The following is a 22019-nucleotide window of genomic DNA, read 5'->3' on the forward strand; positions in this document are numbered from 1 at the left end:
ACAACAGTAATTAATGAGTAATACTTAAGGATCCACAACTTATCTCCTTTCATATAAAAAATTAGTTACATTGCGAAGTCCTAGGACACAATCATCTACTCCAACTCTGATCACTTCTTTCGAGTTATCCGTGGTACATATGCTAAATCACTCCATATTGGAGTAGTTATACGAAAAAAATGTAGCACATGATTCATTCAATTTTACATATTTACATACATGAAGGATCATTGACACAATAAAAACATCTAATTAACAGAGTAATACATTTTGTCTCTCACTTTATTCTTATAGATGATATACATATTTTCATAAACTTTATTTTATACACACATAAATTGTATTATTAAAGTTTTGTATATTTAATAGTTCTTACTACGAACTTTGACTTTTTCTTTTCATTAGTTATAGTGAACATTTTGTTTTCAATTACTATTAATCAGTGATTTTATTACCATTTACTATTTGCGCAAAAAAAATATACAGCAAGAATTTTTAGCACATAATTGCATAACATATTGATGAGCAGCAGATAATTTTTGAAATGGATGTATGTATCAAGGCGAACTGACCTCAACGGCTTTCTCGATGGTTGATTATTGGGTGGCTTAATGAGCCAAAACTCTGACTTCAAATCTGAACATAGGTTTGGACTTTTCAATATTTGTAAATTGCTGTACATGCCGAAAAATTTGTGTGTGTGTGTGAGAGGAATTTTGGACAAAGGAGTTAATACTTGTGACAACAAACATGCATGAATAAAACATTTTTTTTTTATCCTTTTCATTAAAAAATAACGTTAAGTTGGAATGCTCTATATGTATAAAGTGTTTGTTTAGGTGCATGTAATGTTTCCAACTTGGTTTTCAAGCTGGGTTTTGAAACTTAAAAACTAAAAAACGATGAAAACAAACAAACAGTATTGCAACTGCGACTGGTATTGATGCTATTCCAGTTTATGTGTCGTCCGCATTAGTGGGAAAGTGTGTGAAACAAGCGTTTTTGCAGTATACCGAGGAACGATCCCAGTAACCTGATATACTTTATAAATTATAGCACAAATAAAACACGTTAATGAATCACGAAAGTTAACATATTTGTTGCGCTGTATTACGTTCGATATCTTTTTCTAAACATTTAATTGTATTTACATTATTATTACTGTGTACTTGTGTAATTTAAATTTTTTATATACTTTACATGACTTTTGACATTTGATTGAACTAAGTGTTCTATTATTATTCATTTTTAAAAGTACATGAAATTTAACTAACACAATATTAATTTAATAAGCTATATTAAAATATTGTAACGCCACACATAGCGGACGTGTGAATCATCAAACGCGTCGAAATGTAGATTTATTTTTGCTTTTCGTTTCCTATTTTGCTAACTATATTTGTCGATTACCATTAATTAGTATCATTTGCAGTTAAAAGCAAATATGCTTTTGGCGTTTTGTATATATTTTCAATTTTACAATTAAACTTAACTTGATTTTTTGTGTATAAATGAACTGACAATTAACAGTATATTTTTTTGGTATGACCCAAACGACTTTGCAACGTTATTGTATGTCGCATACTGTGTTACAACTGCAGCTTAAAGGTAAAACCAATAAAACAAAATAAACGGCAATCTAACATGTTAATATATTTAATGGCGCGAGTCTCTAGGATAGAATTCAGCAAGAATCGAAGCTGGTATACGTTTCAACATCTCCTTGGGGAAGATACGCAGCAATTGCCAACCAATGTCCAACGATTCAAAAACTGTGCGGTTTTCGTAGTTACCCTTATAGAGAGATAAATTGTTGAATTATTTGAATGTAAAATATAAATGTAAATTAATTTAACTCACTTGTGAGATGAAGTTTTTCTCGAATTTCGTCAAGAATTCCAAGTATAGCAAATCGTCTGGCGTCAACGCTTCCTCACCGACGACAGCTTTCATGGCTTGCACATCTTTACCGATGGCATAACAAGCGTACAGCTGATTGGATACATCGGAGTGATCTTTCCGAGTCATACCCTCACCAATGGCAGATTTCATCAAACGTGACAGTGACGGCAACACATTTACTGGTGGATAGATTTGTCTGTTGTGCAATTGACGATCAACGTAAATTTGACCCTCAGTAATGTAACCAGTTAAATCAGGAATTGGATGGGTAATATCATCGTTAGGCATAGTAAGAATTGGAATTTGTGTAATTGAACCGTTACGGCCTTCAACACGTCCAGCACGTTCATAGATTGTAGCCAAATCAGTGTACATATAACCGGGGAAACCACGACGACCGGGCACCTCTTCACGGGCGGCCGACACCTCACGCAAAGCTTCAGCATATGAAGACATATCGGTAAGAATAACCAACACGTGCTTTTCGCATTGGTAAGCCAAAAATTCAGCAGCTGTCAAAGCCAAACGTGGTGTAATAATACGTTCGATTGTTGGATCATTGGCCAAGTTCAAGAACAAACACACATTTTCCATAGAACCGTTCTCCTCGAAATCTTGTTTGAAGAAACGTGCAGTTTCCATGTTAACACCCATAGCAGCAAACACAATAGCGAAGTTATCTTCATGATCATCGAGTACTGATTTGCCAGGAACCTATACCAAGAAAGATTTTGCGTGTTAGTTACTACCATAATTGTATATATTTACAAGTGTGATATAATTGTTTACCTTAACCAAACCAGCTTGTCGACAGATTTGTGCAGCGATTTCGTTATGAGGCAAACCAGCAGCTGAGAAAATTGGAATCTTTTGACCACGAGCAATGGAGTTCATAACATCAATAGCTGATATACCAGTTTGAATCATTTCCTCGGGGTAGATACGGGACCAAGGATTGATGGGTTGACCTTGAATATCCAAGAAATCTTCAGCCAAAATTGGTGGACCTTTATCGATGGGTTTGCCTGAACCGTTGAATACACGACCTAACATATCCTCAGATACGGGTGTACGTAGAATATCACCAGTGAACTCACAGACGGTGTTTTTCGCATCAATACCTGAAGTGCCTTCGAACACTTGGACGACAGCCTTAGAGCCGCTCACCTCGAGCACTTGGCCAGAACGAACAGTGCCATCAGCTAGGCGTAGTTGCACAATTTCCGCGAATTTTGGGAATTTCACTTCATCCAAAATGACCAAAGGTCCATTCACACCAGACACGGTCTTGTAGGCTATAAATTAAAATATAAAATTTTAACATTTTCATAAATTTGGACAAGTATAAAAACTGGTAGCGTCGTAAAGTGGAAACAAAGCTTCATAACTGCTGCTTTTATCAATGAAGATAACCGACGTAGCGAACGTAAGTCGTCAGCTGACTGCATGACCGTAACGAATAGCGAGGGAATGGCAAAAGTCGATAAGTAATGACTCAAAACGGATTTTGATATTATATAAATGCTTAAATACCGAATTAATTTGTTCTTTTAACTTCTTTTGAAAACAGCACGACTTACTAAAACTTGGCTAAGCTGCTAGTTGCTCCTGTTGATTAAAAATGTATGACCGGAGTCGCGTTGGTAAAGTTGGCACATTTACACGGCTTATAGAGAAAGACATTAAATGATTTTTAAAAAAATATCCAGCTTATTGGTATAATGTGGCTGGCAATAAAAACAGCAGCCCTGCAAAATTCCATAATTAGCGCATTGTTTGCTGTTTTAGGTCAGGTGCACGCCGCCCATAATTAACTGTCATTCGCAGCAGCACAAGCAGTGTCACATGACATACTCGAACGCAAGTATTTTGCTTTAAACTAGAAACATTCATTTCTTAGGGCTATAATTCTTAATTGTTGCAATCAATTCAGTTTAGTTCCTTCCGTTTATAACGCAAAAACAATTTCTCATTACCAAAAAACTGGGTCAAATGCATGCGAACAAAAAAAACCCAATGAATTCAGAAGCTACGTTGGATTTTTTGATCGATTTTTGCCATTTCTTCTTTGTCTCGTTGTACGCGCAGCCCCACTAACTGTCATGGCGGACGTAATTTTTCATCGCCATGGCATTCATTAAAATCTGCATAAAAAACCTTGGGTTTACTCACTCAGACGTGGCTGGGAAATGAAATCCCTGGAAACAGCAAGGACATGTTCTCTGTTTGCTTGTTTTGCTGATATAGCCATTTTTTCTTCACTTCTTCGACTTGCGCTCCGATTGTGATTTGTTCGCACAAAAACTTTTATTTTTTATTCAGCTGTAAAACATCAAATTACAAAAGATGTTTCTGTTCAGTGTTCAATTGCTGCTATATTTTGCAAATCTAATATAAACACACACATACAACTTCTAATTAGAAATATTCCTCTATTGCTGGAGCCAGATACCTTTCTGGTGGAGTTCAGTCAGCTGCGAGATAAAAAACGTTGATGGAGCACGAAGAAAATTCACACTGAAATGAAGAAATGAAAAAATTCACAATGACATATTGGGCTGTCACGTGCTGTCATGTGACTAGCAACAGAGTTGCATTCGCATAGTTGACATTTGTTAATGGTTCTTGTCCTTGATTAGCACCCGATTTTCCGGATGGAAAGACTCGTTAGAAAATGTACCAATAATAGTTTTGCAAATGTTTATAAAAATTTCGTTGTTCTTTTAGAAACAAAATACTCCTGGAAAATTTTGGCATTTTTGTTTGTAAACACAATTGGCATTTTGGAAAGGCGATTAATTTATTCACGTTAACCCTTTCAGCACATCTTTTTATAGAGCCGTTCGAAAAATGTAAAATTTTACGTGAGACCCCTTATTGGTTCCGTTAGCAATAACAAAAACAATTTTTTTCAAAATTATTTTCGGAAAATGGTTTTTTTCAATGTTGCCACATGGCAACAAATTTAGTTAAAGATACAGAAAAACATACATACGTAATATTTGAAACAAAGACGTTTTATTCAACAAATCAAAAAATAATGAAGATAATGAATAATAATACTGGAAATAATAGTGATAATAATAATAATTATAATAGTAATAATAATAATTTTAAAAATAATAATAAGAATTAATATTTTTATTACGATAGTTGTAGGTATTTAGCTTATATAATGAGGCAATCCCGAGATCCATTAGGGATGCATAAGTGAATCTGGCATTTTGAATACTTGAACCTGGTATATCCTGAACATCCGTTGATTTTGTATATACTTTTGTCTTTTGGGTGCTCCGGCCAATATTGGTTTCCATCAAATCGTATGGAAACAGCAGGTGCTGTTTCATCTGTACGTCTTGATTTAGCTAGACGTTCTTCACTAAATATGGCTTTTGGCCGCACACATTTTCTAGAACAATAATTTTTCTTGGACAGAGCAATTAGCCCATAAGCAACATCTTGTCGGAATTCTAAATGGTCCATGGGCTTTTGAGTATTTGGGTCAATGCTGAAAAAGTCTCTTTTATATTTTAGCCATGAATTGCGCATGCTATGAAGTGGTGAAACACCTTGAGTGTCCATTTTTGCGATCCACTTGATATACGGTATAGTGACAAAAGATAGTCGATTTTATCCACTCCACCCATGTTTTTATTATACACTTTGACAATGTTAGGCTGAGTTATTTCAATCTTTTTCTTCTGCTCAGAACAAAATCTAGTAACCTTGTGTAAAGGTTCATCACTATAAATTGAGCACACATCACATGTTGAGCGGAACCACCATCAAGCAATTTCATAACAAAGATATTGTCTCCTTTTTCTATGCCAAAGTCGAAACTACCTCGCCCCTCTTTTTTCAACTCCTCATATTTGAGAGGTACTTTACCAATCTTATTTCCTCGTATGATACCAGTGGCCCAAATTCCAAATTTTCGCAGTCTTTCAAAAAGGTAATAATTGAAATATTAATTTCATACTGATTTGCCGAGAAAGCTCTTAAATCAAAAAAGTTTCATTATCAAAAGTTTCTGTTTCTTGTGAGTGCTCTGTATCGGATATATCCGAGTCTTCAAAATTTATCAGAAATTTTCGATATCAGCTTCTTTGCTTTTTCCGTGACATGTCTAAAAAATGTTTGCTTAAGCTCAAAAAAAGTCTGATCGCTGAGTTTCAAGCGCAAATAAATGTATGCTATTTAAAAATTGGCCGCATGTTCTTGAGAGTTTGAACACCTTAAAGGGCATTTGTTGCCAAATGGCAACATACACTTTTTAAAAAATTATAGCGCCCGACACAAAGCTTTTTAATCAAAAATTTCAATAGCAGTATCCAAAGCAAATATTTATGGATGTATTTTCATCAAAAATCTTTCATAAAATTATAAAACGTTTTTTCCAGCTGAAAAACAAAAAAATGCCTTTTATTGAAAAAAATCGCAATGAAGAGACTTGCTTCTTTCAAATCACTCTATGAACTACAACACACTAAATAATTATTTTTTTGTAATTTTGTATTTTACTGAAAGGTTTAGACAACATAATTGTTCATACAAAATACTTGCTTTTTTTAAGTGGTGCTAACTACGCTACGCCAAATTTTGATGTTGCCATATGGCAACAATATAGCGAAAGGGTTAAGTGGGCAAGTAAAGATTCTTATTAATGCAAAGAGGATATATATAATTATTATAATTTATTTATGTTTATACTCTTTGATAAATGTCGCTTAGCAAATGTTGAGCTGAATCAACTTCAACGCGATCCTATACAGAGCCAAATTAAGAACCATGCAGTAAGATATTCGACAGGAAGGCGGAAGAGGCTACTAAAATCCAGGGACCTGAAATATCTTTGACAAGTGTTTTTGTGGTTATAAATATCTCCTACGAAAACCAAACAAAACCAGCGTGTACCGACACACTGTTTAAGAACTGCCTACTGAAATCTCACAAACCTCGTTTGCCAAGCGAATGAACACTCAGCGGGTTAGGGCAACCTTATCCATGCCGATTTGGTTAAATATTTCGTCATAACATGATTCCGATGACAATTTCAATGGAAAAAGCCAGTTCAAGGGTCACAACAGCACCGAACGAGATATTCAGGCCTGGTTCCCAACTGGTTCACTACTTATGTGGCCTATTACTCTCCTGACTAAAGAGCTTCTTGCGGTACATGACTAAGCACATATTAGCCTCCTAAGCATATATTAATAGTGATCTCCCTGCTCGCTCCAATTTTCGTAGCATCACATACCGTTCAGTCCATGAAGGCATGAACTTGCTCGACCTTTTCTGCACAATACTTTATGCATGCTTCTTTAAATTTACTTTCGAGTTTTAAAAACTCGGCGTGTACCCCATCATATCCAAGAGCTTATTTGAATTTGAGCCGGGATATTGCTTTCCAAATCATTGGTATTCGGAGAGTGACATGTATTTTTCATAGTCATGGTACATGCTCTCTTCTTTTTTAACAATGACAAGAAGTTTTCTTTCCATACTTTGAGTACATGCCGTATGTTCGTTAGCTGACCCTCATTATTATTACTAGAGGAACTTGTGGTTTTGACTGTTGCTTAGGACATCAGTCATTGGGCGCATAAAGTTGAATGAAATTCTCTCATTTTTCCCCTCTCAGGGGTACCTTCGCACCTTCTCCGCCAACAGTGACGATTCTGTCAAATACACATAAGTGGATGCTTGCTGTATCTGTATGTCGAGGGCAATGATATCAGTAAGTTCGAGATCTGCTGCGAGAATTATTTTCTCTTACATCACGTTTAAGAAATCCATGGAAAGGAGTCGCTTTGTCCGAAACCCGCTTGGTTTCGAAGTGCTCACACATCCTGCGTTGTGTTTTTGCACATATGCCTCGGAACTATAGCCGTATTTTTTTTTACACACGTATACGTTTACGTTTATTCCTAAAAAACGCTTATCCTCGCTTAGATAATGGTTAGGAGACATATCCAGCGGCAGTGGTTAAATAACTGGCTACAGCACAGGGTGTACCGAAAAGCGGAGACGCAAACCTGTGTTGTATGGCTGTGTATAACATATAGCTGAACCGGTTGCGGTGAATGGTGAATACACACCATTTTTAGAGGTGAAACATAGAATTAGTGTTGAGGTGAAACAAAGACACATATTTCAGTTAGATCTGAGTATAATGCGTATTGAAATTTAGTAGTAGTACTAATTTTATGCGCAGTAATTTCAGAGGTATATTTATTTGTCGGTTAGCAGTCTATATAAGGTTTAAGCGTAAACGTCTATAGATGTAAACAAAAAACACAGCTTATTAAATCCTCTAGGTCAGCTGAATTTTGCGATTGGGAAGAAGGGACGAGATTAAATTTTTGATTAATGATTTCTCTATTCCTGCTGAGAGCTTTTCATGGCAGAAATACAAAAATGACTTGATATATCCATGACCTGATAAATCTAGAAAAATTCACTGACTCTCCTATCAGCGTCAGTGAATTGCTTCCATTTTTGGGTCTGTCTAATGCTAGTATATTTGCTCCTAATTGTAGGCAACAATTTTGTGATTGTATTAATGGCGAACGTTTCCTTCCCATTTCAATTTCCGTTGATGCCAAACGACTTGTAAATACATGCAGATAAGTGCTAATAAAATCTGAATACAACTCTTTTTAGCGAATAAAACAATTTTTCAACTTTATAGAAATATTTCATAATTGTGTATGTATTATTTTAAGTATATACATATATACATATACAACAAATGCAACCATGCGAGTACGAGTTGGCATTGAAATAAATACTAAACCAAATACTGGTTAGCAACGATCATCACAAGCAAAAAAATACTGAGTCAGCAAGTGTGCTGACTTTGACGGAAACGTTTGAAACATTTGTATCTGTTGCCTTCCCCATGCCAATGTAGCGACCAGTGCTGGGGACGATGTTGTAGAGTGGAGTAGTGCTTTGAGTTCAATATTCACACGCGCTCAGTGCGTTCGGTCGGTTATCGAATCGTTTGTTCAGATATAAGTACATAGATACAAAGTTAATGTGTGCGTGCTTTGTATTTCTGAGTTCGTTGCGTTATTTTGCTTGTTGCCAGCTTTCGAATTATCAGTTTGCAATCGTCAGCGCTACAGCTGTTGCCATCTTGTTCCGGTAAAGTGATCGCGGTTCTATATTCGTGTTCGTTACTACTGTTCCGTGGTAGTTAACAGTTGTTGTTGGTGGTGTCACTTTGACTTTGTTTGTTTGCATTTGTGTAGAGTGAAGTGAGTTTTATTTTTGTGATTTTTAATATTCCACATTTATTTGGGTTACATTCAAATAAATAACAAAATGCACTTTCGAAAATTCGAACGACGTGATATTTGAATACCTATGTACATAGAGTTATCTGCAGCATATTTCTGTATATACATACATATAAATATGTAGGCATGTGCAGAAATTAGCGAACTAAAAAGTATGTAAATGCAATATACTGCAGACGTTGAAACTTTATTTTTAAAACGGAATGGAATCAAAATGTGTGTGTGGCCAGATACACAGATGAAGTTACTGTTTCTTTTTGATTTTCTTCTTCCCTGAATATCTTTTACGTGCATACATATAAACATAGATTCCAATGCATACATACAAAGTTGCCACAAGTTTAAAAATACATATATACCTCGAAAAAAAGTTAACAGAATTCTAAGGAAGTCTACCAGATTCTGTTGTTACAAAAACAAGGTAGATAGATAGTCCTCGTGTTCCAACACGGACCAGACACGGATTGAGATTTAACATGCAAATGCAACAACAATGTGATCCATATGGACAGACTCCGGTAGATTGCGTTAGAATTCTGTTCATTTTTTTTTCGCGGCATAAATCCATATGCCATGCATGTTAAATCCATCCGTATCTGGTTCATGTGTCATTGGAACACGAGGAGTATGTTCTAATCCCATTAACATGCAGGGGCTCAAACCGAGGTTCATTTATGCCAATCAGTGAGTAGTTGGACTGAGTATGCAATTGAAAAGTAAAGTCCTCTCCCCACGACCAAACATTACGCTCTATTTATCTCTTCAAACATATCTGTCCAGATGTATGAATCATGGACGGGTTTGAGAGAAGTTAGTATGACTCTTAGAGTACGCTTACACAGCCACCAATTTTGATCGCCCGATGCCGGTCGTAATCGTCCGATAAAAATAAACACATGTATTTAGATGAGGGTGTGTACATTTCAACTGATCACCGAATTATTGTCGGCCGTTGTTGTTTTTCACTGCCGATAAATTCGCGCTTGTTCAATTTTATCGTCAGATAAATTGGGTGCATTTACTCTGAAAAATTAATTATTTGTGCGATGGACTGAAAAATTTATTAATTGTATGCAAAACAGGCGCCCCTTATGGGATAAGCACATAAAAGGATGAACAAATGCGTATTTTTGCGAAAAAGTAAAATATAAGAAAAAAGCTGCCGGCCGATAATCGGTTGCAATTTTAACACCATCCCGGCCGATTTCATCAGCTGATTGCAATTTTTCGGTTTATCGGTGACTGTGTAAAGCGCCAAATACACGACACGGCCATTTACGCGAACATTCCGCAATCTTGTTCGCAGCTTTGGCCATACACCATACGAACTTTTGGCCGAACATTAGTTCTCTTTCAGACAGCGATGAATACGGACAACAATTGTGCTGCAGCAATATTGCTCGCTGTGGCAATTAAGCGTAAAAAAAATATCTTATATATATATATATATGTATATAAAAGCAAAATATTATATATATGTATATATATATATATATATATATATACATATATATAATCTTTGCTTTTTACTTGCCACAATGATGGCAAAGATTTATACATTTCAATAAATTCATTCAGAAATTTTTTATTGTCCATTTTACTTTTCCGCGCACGTCTGTTCCGTTCAGAAATTACTACGATTATGAGCTATTTCACCATACACGCACGAACAGTTCGCGCAAATGTTCGCCAAAAATTAAAATAGTTTGATTTTTGGCGAACATTTGCGCGAACTGGCAAACACCACCATACACGAGAGAAAAGGTCGCAGAAACATGACATAACGGGAATGTTCGCAGAAATGTTCGTGTCGTGTATTTGGCGCTTAAGCGTACTCTTAGAGTATTCGTGAGAAAAGTTTTCCGAAGGTTTATGATCCGGTCCGTGAAAACAACGGTATGTATCGAAGAAGTTTTAATAATGGACATGAGCGTAGTGCAACGAATAAAAGCCGAAATATCGATGGATAGATTTTATTATGTGATTCAAACGCTGTCAGCACACGTATTTGGAAACAGAGAAAAACGGGACCTCTAATGAATTAGGGAGGGATATGTAGTGAAAGATTTTATCTGAGACTGGTGTACTGATGTGAGGTAGTTTAAAACTAGTTTCTTTGATTAAAGGGTTTGAGTAAAAGTGTCAGCCCATGTTTTTCTGCTTGACAGTCTGAATAGTTTACATCAGCATCAACATACTTTAGGAAAAGCTTTTCTGACAGGGATGGCACCTAGTCAGTGGTTTGGAAAGCCCTTCGAGTGCAATTCTGTGGTGAAAAGCAATTAAGGGCTGTTTAGAATTTATCTTTAGTGTAGCAATCTTCTTCGGAGAACTTCATTCGGAGAACTTCATTTGATATTTTCATTTGCACCAATGCAGAGTAACCAACTCCCAGTTAAATCGATTATTCCGAATATTTTGTAGAACAAATCGCAAAAATATTTTGTTAATATGTACATTAAAACCAAAAAAACTTTTAACTTAATATTTTAAAAATGAATATAAAAATGTATACCGACCTCCCAAAGACTCATTCATTGTGAATTCATACAAGTGGTATATGTTTGAAAAAAAAAAAACAGTCTGGATCACCTGTTTGCTCAGGGGTGACCCTCTTTCAACAATTTTTGTAAACGACTGGTATATTGCATTATTTACATATTTAAAATGCTTGCTTAATTGGTTGCTCATATTTCCTCTACTAACTTACTCACTTATTTTGGTGCCGAACCGTTTAAACGGATGTTCTCTATTTACTAGATTTTAGAAATAAAAATATTGAAATGTAGTCTGATTTTCTTTATGCACATTTAAAAGAAAAGCTGATTTGAATACAAATGGGCAATTCGTGGCACTTCATTAACCGCGAACAAAAAACAAACCTTTCTTTCATTCTCTGTCCACTCGCGACAGCCGTTCTCCCTATCAGCAACTATTTGTGAGGTAGGTATAGAAAGCTTTTCCACTTGTATGAATGCACAATGGACTCATTTAAAACAAACATTAGTTGGAAACACAAAGGAGCAGTTCATGACAATCCAATTTATTTACCGCATGCAAACGAACAAACCTTTCTTTCATTCTCTGGCTATTTGTGACAACCAATCTTCCTGTCAACTAATTTGACAGGTAGTTAGTTTTGTTAACGGAGAAATGAAGGAGTAGGAATGAAGGGGTTCACAATACACTTAACTGACAGTCGATCCCTCCGTTAGCATAGAGAAAACGGGAACTGCGACAATTTATAGATAAATGATGAACTGAAAATTCAACTGCAATGCAGATGCCGTTCGGAGTCTGCATCAAACATCCAGATCCCGTCCCGCCAATTCGTAGGAAACATTGTATAGTGAGTAGCATAATTTGGAAGAGAAGATCCACATTAATATATTTGGAAATTATTATATTAATTTGTGTCTTCAAGACCAAGTTTGTTATTTTTGTAAAATGTATATTTTACAAGTTATATTATGAAAAGCTCTCAGTGAAAACTCATCTGCCTTGCAGATGCCGTGCGTAGTCGGCATAAAACCAGTAGGTCCCGTCCCGCCAATTTGTAGGAAAAATGAAAAAGGAGCACGACGCAAATTGGAAGAAAAGCTCGGCCTAAAATTAGAATATTCCCGAAGGCTCGACGATTCAAAAAAGTTGTTTCCGAGGCAATTGGAGTACTACCAGAAGGTGGTACTACCGGAACGTATCGAATTCATATCCCATATTCGAAGCACTGTTTAAGTTTTAAAAAACAAGGGGCCTGCAGACTACCAAATTAATTCTTTCAAAAATTACGAAAAATTAGAGGTATAACGTATCAAGTTTGTTGGCCTACTAACACAGTGGCAACTATGGCAATTTGCTGCAAAATTTGTTGGACTAAATATTTTTGATTGGCACGCCACGTCTGCGTGTTGGCCAACAACCACAACTGGCCAGCAGCCACTCGAAACTTGTGCAACGACCAGGGATGCGATGTCATTGCTGTAGCATGGAGTTGAACAAAATTATTTTAAGAAATTAACTGCAATGGCGAGTTTTGATCGAAAAATATCATGTGGCAAGTGCGTGATTATACACATATACTTACATACCAGCTGGTTGGGTGGCCGGACGGCTACACCATTGTAAATTTTACCAAGTAGCGCAACTAACAGCTGATCGGTGAAAATTCGCACATTCACACGCACAGTTCTCGACTCAGTTTCAAAAAAAAAAACTTTAGATTATTTAATTCAAATTTTAAAGTAAGATAATCCTTACAAATTTATGTATACAGAATATATATGGCGTTTTTGTTGTTATTAAAACAATAGTTTTATTTATATTAAAGCTTTTATAATTTTTTTTTTAACTTTGAAAAATCTCCGAACACCATTCCTTCATTATATGACATTCGACTGCCTAGTCCACTGCCTTCCACTCTTGTACTTTGTTTGCCCTAGCAACTATTTTTTAAAATTTTCATTGAAGTGGATCAAAACTCATTATCGTTCGATTACTGTTTCCCCTTCCGTTGCTATTGGATACAAAATAAGTGAAGTAGACGAGGCGCATCGCATAGCTAAAGAGGATTGATATAATAAGAGACGTCAGTTCATAATTTTTGTGAAATTTATTTGTAATGTCCCATTTGAGGGGAAATTTTAAATTGCTTCTACACATTTTCATGACGCATTTTTGATTGTTTTAAGGGATAATATTAATTAAACAATTCACCCTCTTTCCAACAATCACAATATACCTTTATTAATATAAACTTCTTAAAAATATGTAGAAGGTAATTTTCTAATACCCTCCAATCAGGTACATTACAAATGAAAATCGAATTGACATCTCTTATTATATCAATCCTCTTTGGCATAGCTACTTTTTTTGCACTGCTCTGTTTTACTCATCTGCGCTGAGTAGGATGTGGTTCAAAATTTCTTCAAATATTTATTCCAATAATACTTATCTCCTTATTTCGAATTTTGGAACGTGCAATCAGTTTAATTAATTTTTTATATCTTGGGTTTTTCCATTATTCATTGTGATTTTCATGCTGATTTCGCATGCTTATCTTTGCGGCAGTGATTAATTTCCTCGAAATTTTAACATTTGGAAATTTGTTGAATTTTAATGCGGCGTTGAAATGGTTAATTCGTTTTTTGCAAAGTAATGTGAAAGCTGTGGAAACAAGTAAGGAAGGTTAAGTTCGGGTGTAACCGAACATTACATACTCAGTTGAGAGCTATGGTGGCAACATAAGGGAAAATAACCATGTAGGAAAATGAACCGAGGGTAACCCTGGAATGTGTTTGTATGACATGTGTATCAAATGAAAGGTATTAAAGAGTATTTTAAGAGGGAGTGGGCCATAGTTCTATAGGTGGACGCCATTTAGGGATATCGCCATAAAGGTGGATCAGGGTTGACTCTAGAAAATATGTAGAAGGTAATTTTCTAATACCCTCCAATCAGGTACATTACAAATGAAAATCGAATTGACATCTCTTATTATATCAATCCTCTTTGGCATAGCTACTTTTTTTGCACTGCTCTGTTTTACTCATCTGCGCTGAGTAGGATGTGGTTCAAAATTTCTTCAAATATTTATTCCAATAATACTTATCTCCTTATTTCGAATTTTGGAACGTGCAATCAGTTTAATTAATTTTTTATATCTTGGGTTTTTCCATTATTCATTGTGATTTTCATGCTGATTTCGCATGCTTATCTTTGCGGCAGTGATTAATTTCCTCGAAATTTTAACATTTGGAAATTTGTTGAATTTTAATGCGGCGTTGAAATGGTTAATTCGTTTTTTGCAAAGTAATGTGAAAGCTGTGGAAACAAGTAAGGAAGGTTAAGTTCGGGTGTAACCGAACATTACATACTCAGTTGAGAGCTATGGTGGCAACATAAGGGAAAATAACCATGTAGGAAAATGAACCGAGGGTAACCCTGGAATGTGTTTGTATGACATGTGTATCAAATGAAAGGTATTAAAGAGTATTTTAAGAGGGAGTGGGCCATAGTTCTATAGGTGGACGCCATTTAGGGATATCGCCATAAAGGTGGATCAGGGTTGACTCTAGAATGCGTTTGTACAATATGGGTATCAAATGAAAGGTGTTAATGAGTATTTTAAAAGGGAGTGATCATTATTTCCATAAGTGGACGCCGTTTCGTGATATCGCCATAAAGGGGATCAGGGGTGACTCTAGAATGCGTTTGTACACTATGGGTGTCAAACGAAAGGTATTAATGAGTATTTGAAGAGGGCGTGAGCCTTAGTTCTATATGTGGACGCCTTTTCGAGATATCCATAAAGGTGGACCAGGGGTGACTCTAGAATTTGTTTGTACTATATGGGTATCAAATGAAAGGTGTTAATGAGTATTTTAAAAGGGAGTGGGCCTTAGTTCTATAGGTGGACGCCTTTTCAGAATATCGTCATAAAAGTGGACCAGGGTTGACTCTAGAATGCGTTTGTACAATATGGGTAAACAAAAGGTGTTAATAAGTGTTTTAAAAGGGAGTGGGCCTTAGTTCTATGGGTGGACGCCTTTTCGGGATATCGCCATAAACGTGGACCAGGGCTGACTCTAGAAGGCGTTTGTACAATATGGGTATCAAATAAAAGGTGTTAATGAGTATTTTAAAAGGGCGTGGGCCTTAGTTCTATAGGTGGACGCCTCTTCGAGATATCGCCATAAAGGTGGACCAGGGGTGACTCTAGAATTCGTTTGTACGATATGGGTTTCAAATGAAAGGTGTTAATGAGTATTTTAAAAGAGCGTGGGCCTTAGTTCTATAGGTGGACGCCTTTTCGAGATATCGCCATAAAGGTGGACCAGGGGTGACTCTAGAATTTGTTTGTACGATATGGGTATCAAATGAAAGGTGTTAATGAGTATTTTAAAAGGGGGTGGGCCTTAGTTCCATAGGTGGATGCCTTTTCGAGATATCGCCATAAAGGTGGGCCAGGGGTGACTCTAGAATGTGTTTGTACGATATGGGTATCAAATTAAAGGCATTAATGAGGGTTTTAAAAGGGAGTGGCCCTTAGTTGTATATGTGAAGGCGTTTTCGAGATATCGACCAAAATGTGGACCAGGGTACTCCAGAACTTCATCTGTCGGGTACCGCTAATTTATTTATATATGTAATACCACGAACAATATTCCCTCCAAAATTCCAAGGGCTTTTTATTTCGCCCTGCAAAACTTTTTCATTTTCTTCTACTTAATATGGTAGGTGTCACACCCATTTTAACAAGTTTTTTTCTAAAGTTATATTTTGCGTCAATAGACCAATACAATTACCATGTTTCATCCCTTTTTTCGTATTTGGTATATAATTATGGCATTTTTTTTCATTTTTCGTAATTTTCGATATCGAAAAAGTGGGCGTGGTCATAGTCGGATTTCGCCATTTTTTACACCAATACAAAGTGAGTTCAGATAAGTACGTGAAGTGAGTTCAGATAAGTCGTGTTAAAGGCCGAGCGGAAGGACAGACGGTCGACTGTGTATAAAAACTGGGCGCGGCTTCAACCGATTTCGCCCTTTTTCACAGAAAACTGTTATCGTCCTAGAATCTAAGCCTCTATTTCACAAGGATTGGTAAATTGTTGTTCGAGTTATGGCATTAAAAGTATCCTAGACAAATTAAATGAAAAAGGGCGGAGCCACGCCCATTTTGAAATTTTATTTTATTTTTGTATTTTGTTGCACCATATCATTACTGGAGTTGAATGCTGGCATAATTTATTTGTATATTGTAAAGATATTAACCTTTCTTTTAAAATTTGAATTAAAAAAAAAATTTTTTGAAAAAGTGGGCGTGGTCGATGTCCGATTTTGCTAATTTTTAGTGAGCAGACATATAGTAATAAGAGTAACGTTCCTGCCAAATTTCATCATGATATCTTCAACGACTGCCAAATAACAGCTTGCAAAACTTCTAAATGACCTTCTTTTAAAAGTGGGCGGTGCCACGCCCATTGTCCAAAATTTTTCCATTTTTCTATTCTGCGTCATAAGTTCAACTAACTTACCATGTTTCATCGCTTAATCCGTATTTGGTAATGAATTATCGCACTTTTTCGATTTTTCGAAATTTTCGATATCGAAAAAGTGGGCGTGGTTATTGTCCGATATCGTTCATTTTAAATAGCGATCTGAGATGAGTGCCCAGGAACCCACATACCAAATTTCATCAAGATACCTCAAAGTTTGCTCAAGTTATCGTGTTAACGGACAGACGGACGGACGGACCTGGCTCAATCGAATTTTTTTTCGATATTGATGATTTCGATATATGGAAGTCTATATCTATCTCGATTCCTTTATACCTGTACAACCAACCGTTATCCAATCAAAGTTAATATACTCTGTGAGCTCTGCTCAACTGAGTATAAAAACATGAACTTTCATTTACTAACTTGAATATGAAATAATTTCAATATTTTTGAGTCTGTGATGAAAACGAAATGCTACGTAGTACATAAAATAAGCGATGACGTCAGCAGCTATACCGTTATCTCTTGTGTTTAAGTGACTTGAACTATGAACATTTTTCGTTCGTTTGTTTCATTAGCCATTGAGTGTGCTTGTAATTCTCAACTGGTTAGTGAAATATTCTTAAGACAAAGTTTATATTTTTTATCCCAAAGCGGGGTTTTTCAAAGCAAAACAAGGTGGCTCAACCCGCAGCCAATATCTTGGAGCCCTTAGTGCTCGCCCCCAATGAATACATACAAGGTGTAACAGGCGCATAACGACCTCTCTCTGAATAAAATAATATACAGCCCACTTAAATAACAAATAATATAATAACAAAAACTATTCGCCCCTCGAATCACCAAAGCTTAGACATCTTGTAATTTAACAGACTCAGCGGTTTATGTGACGTCAGAGCAGTGATTAATCAAAGTACTAGCTAGCTCTACATCAAAGTGCAATACGCAGTCAAGATTTCAAAACGGCAGTAGGACGTCACGCTAAAATTACTTCATATCAGCAACAAGTCTATTCAGATAGGAAAAATTATCCGGTATATTGAATTACGTATGTATCTAAGTCTACGCCTTTTCAATCATTGTCTAATCTAATGTCCAAGGATTAGATTACATTAGTGTCAAGTACCAGAGCATGCACCTGGCATATAAAAAGTAGCACTTGCAAAAGTGCGATGACTGAATGAAAAATTCGCCCAATTATTGCGCTTTAGACGACTTAATTATAAATAAATATAAATAATTAATTGCAATCAGCTGATGAAATCGGCCGGGATGTTGTTAAAATTGCAACCGATTAACCGCCGGCAGCTTGTTTTTCTACCATTTTACTTTTTCGCAAAAATACGCTTGCGCTTCTGCTTTTATGTGCTTATTCCAAAAAAGGGCGCCTGTTTTGCACACAATTAATCAATTTTTCAGGCCATGCACGCAATTTATCGGACGATAAAATTGAACACGCGCGAATTTATCAGCAGTGAAAAACGACAGTTCAGTTGAAATGTACACGCGCTCATCTAAATACCTACATGTGCTTAATTTAGTCGGACGATTATGACCGGCATCGGGCGATCAAATTCGATGGCTGTGTAAGCGTACTCTAAGAGCAAGATATGGCAATCAACCCATATGGTAGCTTGATAATGACAGAAAGAGAGGAATATAGGTGATGGCCGGAAATCAGCTGACTGGTCCTTTTGTAATATAATTTGACGACACTTCAACTTCCAGTCTAGTACGATTTTAACATAAGTCGGTGGAATTACAAAAAAATCATATGGAAGTTTTACTTATGTTTATATGTATGTCGCCCAGCCGCTACTTGTTTGGTTCCACCAAGGTGTCGTTTATTAGCCAAGAGGTGCGGGCAAGCACCTGTAACGTGTGAAACAAGTAGCTCCTCTTACAAGTATGAATATTTTTACCTCAGTCCCATAGCCCTGATTGTGCGCTGGGAAAAAAATATTACCAATTGAAAGCCACAAAAGACATTTATCGACAAAGTTACAAATTTCAATCTGGTCTTAATAGTCTTTATAATTTTTTGAGTAGACTCGTTTGATTTATTGTCATTTGCCTTTTAATATGCTGATTAATTTTCTGTAGGGTATACATATGTACGAATACAGGGACTAAGAGCGATTTAAAAGTGTTACATGGACACCACTGGATTAGCCCCTGGGCTTCGCTTGTCTTAGCTACGACCGTTATTTTCCTTTTGAAAACAAAATAAAATCGGTTTAACTATTTAATTTAATTGTATTCCTGTTTACTTTATTTTATTTAGTTTTATTTCTTTTATATTTAATTCGATTTAATTAAATTTTAATTTTATTTTGTTTTATTTTTTTAATTTTATTTTTTTTTCCTTTATTTTATTTTATTTTTATTTTTTAACTTATTTAACTTTTTTAATGCTATTTTATTTAATTTTGTATAATTTTTTTAATTTAAATTTATTTAATTTTGATACATTTTATTTTAAAAACTGTGTTATTTAATTTAATTTTAATTTTATTTTATTTTATTTTATTTTATTAAATTAAATTAAATTTAATTTTATTTTGCTTTATTTTATTTTATTTTATTTTATTTTAACTTACCAATTTGCTGGCTCTAGTATTAACTCCATGTTAAGCAGTACAAACGTGTAAATAAATTTTGTCCTCAAGATGATTACCGACGGTAATTCGAAATATATTGGCAGAACGAAAAAACTTGTGTTTATTAGTTTTTGCAAGAAAAACATAGACCTCGAGCCAGCAAATTGGAAAGTTAAGAAGAAAAGTTCGATAAATCAGTACATATTTTTATTTTATTTTATTTTAACTTGTTTTAGTTTATTTTATTAAATTTTATTTTGTTTTATTTTACTTGATTTTATTTTATTTTATTTCATATTATCTTATTTAGGTTGTTTTATTTTATCTTAATTTACTCTAATTTTGTTTAATTTAATTTATTATATTTTATTTTTTTTTTTAATTTTATTTTAAGTTATTTTATTTTATTTTAGTTTACTGTTTTTTTTTTTTAAATTTAATTTAATTTTATTTTGTAAAATTTTCTTATATTTTATTTATTTTTATTAAAAAAGGCAAATAACGTCCGCGGAATTTATTTGTTTTTTGTTTTTTTACTAAGAGAAAAACCTCCACGGTAATCATTTTTTTTTTGGCAAACATTAACTCAATCCACCTAGAGACATGTTATTTTGCGTAATTGAGAATGTTATCAGTTAGGAATGACACCCTTTAAATTTTCCTGACTCCGCTTCGGAAAATTGTCTAAAAAACTTTTTAAATTTTAGTTTTCCCATAACATGAAACTGGAACTTTCGGTAAGAAACACCAGTTTTTTGTTTTGTACAAATAAATTAAATTTTCTTTCGATTACGCATAAAGTAGGTTCATTGATCTATTGGAGACCTTCAAAAAAGAGCAAAAACTTTACATACAATTTGACGCAATTATGAAATCAAATATTATATCAAGGCGATCTACATATGTACCTTCGCGACAATTGTTCTAAGATAGCACGAACGTAGTTCATGAAAGCTGATTACTTACTTAAATGTAGAATAGTTATATCAAAAATGTCTGCTGCCTTTATCTGCTATGAAGTCAAGATATTGTTGGCTGAGTATATAGATAGAACCAACCTTCATTTAAAAAATAAACCAGATAAGCAAAGTTAGCGTGCATATGCATATAACGTAATTAATATATAAATATTAACTTTAAACTAGGGTAAGCAAAATAAATAATATTGTTTTGTTTTTCCTATTCCGAAGTTCTCGAAAAATAACTAATTTCAAAGATAGCATATTATCGAAGATAAACTCGGAAGATGTCTGAAATAGCGCCGTAATTATAATGAAAAAAATCCCGAATAGATTAGAGAAATAACTCGAAAATAGTCGCGAAATGATTCTCAAAAAGCAGGCGCAATTTTTAATATATTCTTTTTTGAGTTAAAAAAGTCCTGGTATAAAACTTGTTCCGGGTATTCCTTTTATTTCTCGGAATTTTTTCAAAAAGTTCACAAATAAATGTATAACCCGAACTATTACTTTTAAGAACGAAAATAATAGTTAAATCCGGGCTTATATTATAAATGTCCGTCCCTGTAACTATGGAACGGCTCATCCAAATGAAACGAATGTTTTACCAATCGATTCTCCTCAATATCTGTATTTGAAACCTTCACTTTGAAACTTCATAATTTTTGTTACTTATACCAGACATTTTTCATGGTAAAACTAAAACCAACTCTCATAGTACTGTGGCGAAGATTTATAGCAACTTTTCGAGCAGGATGTTCGCGAACAAGGCGAGCGAAGCAACTGATAGAATAAAAGCAGCGCAAGCTAAGGGATAGTCTGTTTGGCTTTAAAACATTGTAAGTGAAGTACACGAGTAATTTAATTAATAAGTACTACTACCATAGTAATGTTGTCAATAGAGACATTTTGCCATATTGAATATTTGAGTTATTTGTTCGACAGTTCAGTGATTCAAACGATAAGAGAAGGTGCTGAATAATCTAGAACTCCCTGAATTTCGTACTATACTTGTAGTTTTCCATAGTAAACTTGCACCTGTTTTTCGCCATAAAGTTTGATCCAATTGAGATATCGCCTTGAAATTTGATACTTTCTGTATGTTCAACGATAGAGCACGTTTTGTGCTCGTGTCCTGCGCTTGCTAAGACTCCAGCTATAAGGAGTGACAAAGTGTCAGATCTAGAAGCAGCAAGTGGTATAGGCCCTAGGAAGCTTCTAGTATTTGCCAAGAGGGTGTGCTTATATTATA

The 22019-nt window shown here is 35.0% G+C and overlaps 2 protein-coding genes across 5 annotated transcripts in view; one reads left to right on the plus strand and one right to left on the minus strand.

The window, feature by feature from the left end:
- Positions 1 to 252: 252 nt before the first annotated feature.
- Positions 253 to 4406, minus strand: Vha55 (V-type proton ATPase subunit Vha55). Its single transcript, XM_067762599.1, has 4 exons — positions 4075 to 4406; positions 2692 to 3197; positions 1861 to 2616; positions 253 to 1794 (listed from the first exon to the last, which is right to left on the minus strand). Exons 1-4 carry the CDS (start codon positions 4151 to 4153, stop codon positions 1657 to 1659), a joined length of 1479 nt encoding a protein of 492 aa, XP_067618700.1. The 5' UTR covers positions 4154 to 4406; the 3' UTR covers positions 253 to 1656.
- A 4382-nt stretch (positions 4407 to 8788) lies between these two features.
- Positions 8789 to 22019, plus strand: part of LOC137238048 (uncharacterized) — a 91421-nt gene continuing 78190 nt past the window's right edge. The window contains exon 1 of one of the 4 annotated variants that reach the window (XM_067762600.1): positions 8789 to 9164. The gene's annotated coding sequence lies outside the window, so the exon portion shown is untranslated. Of the gene's footprint in view, positions 9165 to 9229; positions 9359 to 10606; positions 10625 to 22019 lie in introns of those variants that run through there. The other 3 variants (XM_067762601.1, XM_067762605.1, XM_067762606.1) reach the window with 3 other exon arrangements.

Source organism: Eurosta solidaginis, chromosome 1 (assembly GCF_040869045.1).
Source record: "Eurosta solidaginis isolate ZX-2024a chromosome 1, ASM4086904v1, whole genome shotgun sequence".
In the NCBI taxonomy this organism is placed as follows: Eukaryota; Metazoa; Arthropoda; class Insecta; order Diptera; family Tephritidae; genus Eurosta; species Eurosta solidaginis.

Excerpts from the sequence above, each read along its gene's own strand:
- Vha55 (XM_067762599.1), bottom strand. The coding sequence starts at position 4,153 with ATGGCTATATCAGCAAAACAAGCAAACAGAGAACATGTCCTTGCTGTT. Across the intron at positions 3,198-4,074 it reads CATTTCCCAGCCACGTCTGA|CCTACAAGACCGTGTCTGGT; the intron begins GTGAGTAAACCC and ends TTTAATTTATAG. Across the intron at positions 2,617-2,691 it reads GACAAGCTGGTTTGGTTAAG|GTTCCTGGCAAATCAGTACT; the intron begins GTAAACAATTAT and ends TTCTTGGTATAG.